The sequence below is a fragment of the Buceros rhinoceros genome, unplaced genomic scaffold (genome assembly GCF_000710305.1).
Source record: "Buceros rhinoceros silvestris isolate BGI_N320 unplaced genomic scaffold, ASM71030v1 scaffold35146, whole genome shotgun sequence".
Lineage (NCBI taxonomy): Eukaryota > Metazoa > Chordata > Aves > Bucerotiformes > Bucerotidae > Buceros > Buceros rhinoceros.
Genome location: NW_010416651.1, coordinates 17,987 through 20,486, shown reverse-complemented (window position 1 = coordinate 20,486; position 2,500 = coordinate 17,987). Strand labels below are relative to the sequence as shown.

The window sequence follows — 2,500 nt, the reverse complement described above, 5'->3', positions numbered from 1 at the left end:
TCAGGCTCTTCACTGCAGAGCCCTGGGGAGCAAAACCACTGGTGTCCACGCTGATGATTTCAGGAGGGGATGTCTGGAAGAAAGGAGGAGAGCGCTGGGCAGGGAAAGGAAGAAGCAACATGACAAGGAAGCAGAAAGTCTGGGAAAGACCAAAGATGTGCTGGCAGGCAGGGTGGAAACAAGCAGACTGGCTGGAGAAACGGTGAAAACGCTGGAGCAAGTACAGTCAAGTTTCTGAGGGAGGTCTGAGACTGTTTCAGAGCTTGAGGGGTGGAGGTTGAAAGGGGAATGAGGATGGCTGGGATGGTTGGAGGACGGCAGGTTGTTTGGGGCAGCCTGTTTTAGCATTAGGGTAAGGATGGAGAGATGCCGCTTCTCAGGATGAGGTTCAGGTGTCTGTGCGTGCACACTGCTCCGCTGATGTTGTTACCTAGCCAAAACGATGGACCACAAAATCACACTGGAAGTGCAGCTTATATCGTAGGACACAGAACTACCAGTGACAGAAAACGGTCCTAAACCTCTAATTGAAACCAACGGTTGTACTACGCACGTGAAGATCAAAGATGAGACAGACACAACAACTTCCACTCCTAAGAAGTAACTTCCGGTTATCGTTGGGTACTCGCCAGCCTCAACTCTTCCACCTCTGACAAAGCCCAAACAAGAGCCAGTCACGGAGCTGTCTGCGCCCTTCCCCACGGAAGGAATTGCTCTTTGAAGCACACGCTCACCTAAAGCCCTAAGTCGCACCTCTTGGGTCCTTTAGAGCCTAAAGCCAAGCTTCAGCACCAATGAACATTAAGGATTTCTTAACTTCCTACTGGATATTTGCTGAGTCCTTTGAGCCAGCAAGCTACTGAAAAACTGAGTTTTCAAACAGATGAATAACTGCTGAATTATGAAATACGTTAAGCACTTTTCCCAACGACTGTAAACATTATATATGATATTTATAACACTGAGGGAATTTGGCCCCATAATTGGAGGGAGAAGAACCACAGTGCCAACTATTTATTAAAACAACCAATCTGTAAAAAATCTCCTAAATAGATTTTCCGTAAAGAATGTGCAACAGGTTTTATTGGCGCTTGTTAGCAATGACCTGCATATGTCATTTGTATGAATATGGCCCCAGCGAACGCCTGCTGATGAGACGTTTCGCCACGGTGCCCCGTTATATAGACTCTATTTATACACGAGGATGAATGAATTGACAAGACAAGAGGTGCAGCATATAGATTTGATATACTGGCATAAATTTAGGATGATCTACATTATTCATAAGTACTGAAGCCACAAATGAGATATGTAACAACATCCAAAATGAGTGTCAATAGAATCTGTTCCCGCAGTGCACCATCCATCGTATATTCCTATCTGTCACACATTCCTTAGAAATTTCTCCTTCTAAGAAATCTGGTGCGCTCAGTCTGGAAAGCAACGACGCCTTGGGATCTGCGAGGAGACTTGCCTGGAAGAACAGGCTTCCAGAAAACTGTCTGAAAAGAAGTGGACAGAAAACACAAAGAATTTCCTGCTCCCAAATTATGACCTCTTTTTCCAAGCCAGCTGTGCCACAGTGGGGGACCCAGAAGTTATTTGGATCAGCTTGGTGTCTTGGTGACTTAAAAACTGTAAAATGAAAACTAAACCAATTGAAATATAATCAGGGCAGCGGGCAACAGAACTGACAAATAAACTAATCCCGAGTCTCCTTCTACAGACCAAAGAGGTGGAGGGATGCAAATCTGTGTGTTGGAAAACACATATGAGCTAGAACATCGGTTATTTTGAAGCATTAATGTACGTTTTTAAGAGGTTTAATTTACTACAAATGCACCCAGTCTAGGATTTGATTATTCTCTTTATTGCCACAATATCTCAGGCACAAAGCTGTGTGTATTCAGATTAAAATCTGTTTCTTCTTCAGATGGGGGAACCTCTTTACAGAGAGGTGGTTGACGGAAACCGAGAAATGGAAGGAGCGTGCAAAAGGGTGGTATAAAAATATTGAAGATTAATGACCACTTCCATGCCAGACACAAACCAGAAGCTCTCCACAGAAGTCCCTAACCTCACTTTTGAAAGGGAATAAGTGTTTTCACCTGCTAAAGCCTCAGTCTGGATTTCACAAGTGACCTCGACCTGAAAGATTTTTGTTTCCTATCTGAAGCATCCCGTCAGTCACAACTCTCTATTTAAATAAATACCAGTGTTACCGAAACACAAGTCATAAATCAGGTCTTGCAATGCCAAGTAAAATAAAAAACGATTATGCTGTCTTTAAAAATTTTAGTTTTACAACATACCAATATTATTTAACATTACAATTACAAAGATTTAAAACATGTTCTGGAAGAAAATACATACATGAAAACTACTGGAAATATTTATTTTACAGTAAAGGATAAAAAATCAGGAAGGTACCTGGAATTTCAGTGAAAACCTCGCCAAGGACGGACACATGAAAAGGTAGATCTTTCTCTTTCAGCTTCAG

At 42.5% G+C, this 2,500-nt stretch overlaps 1 protein-coding gene across 1 annotated transcript in view; it reads right to left on the bottom strand.

Annotated features, from left to right (window-relative positions):
• LOC104494949 (glycosyltransferase-like domain-containing protein 1) overlaps window positions 1–2,500 on the bottom strand; it is a 32,470-nt gene that overhangs the window by 14,287 nt on the left and 15,683 nt on the right. Inside the window, exon 3 of the mRNA XM_010137857.1 lies at window positions 2,431–2,500. This exon is cut by the window's right edge and continues 1 nt beyond it. Coding sequence (XP_010136159.1) covers window positions 2,431–2,500 — 70 coding nt within the window. The remainder of the gene's footprint in view (window positions 1–2,430) is intronic.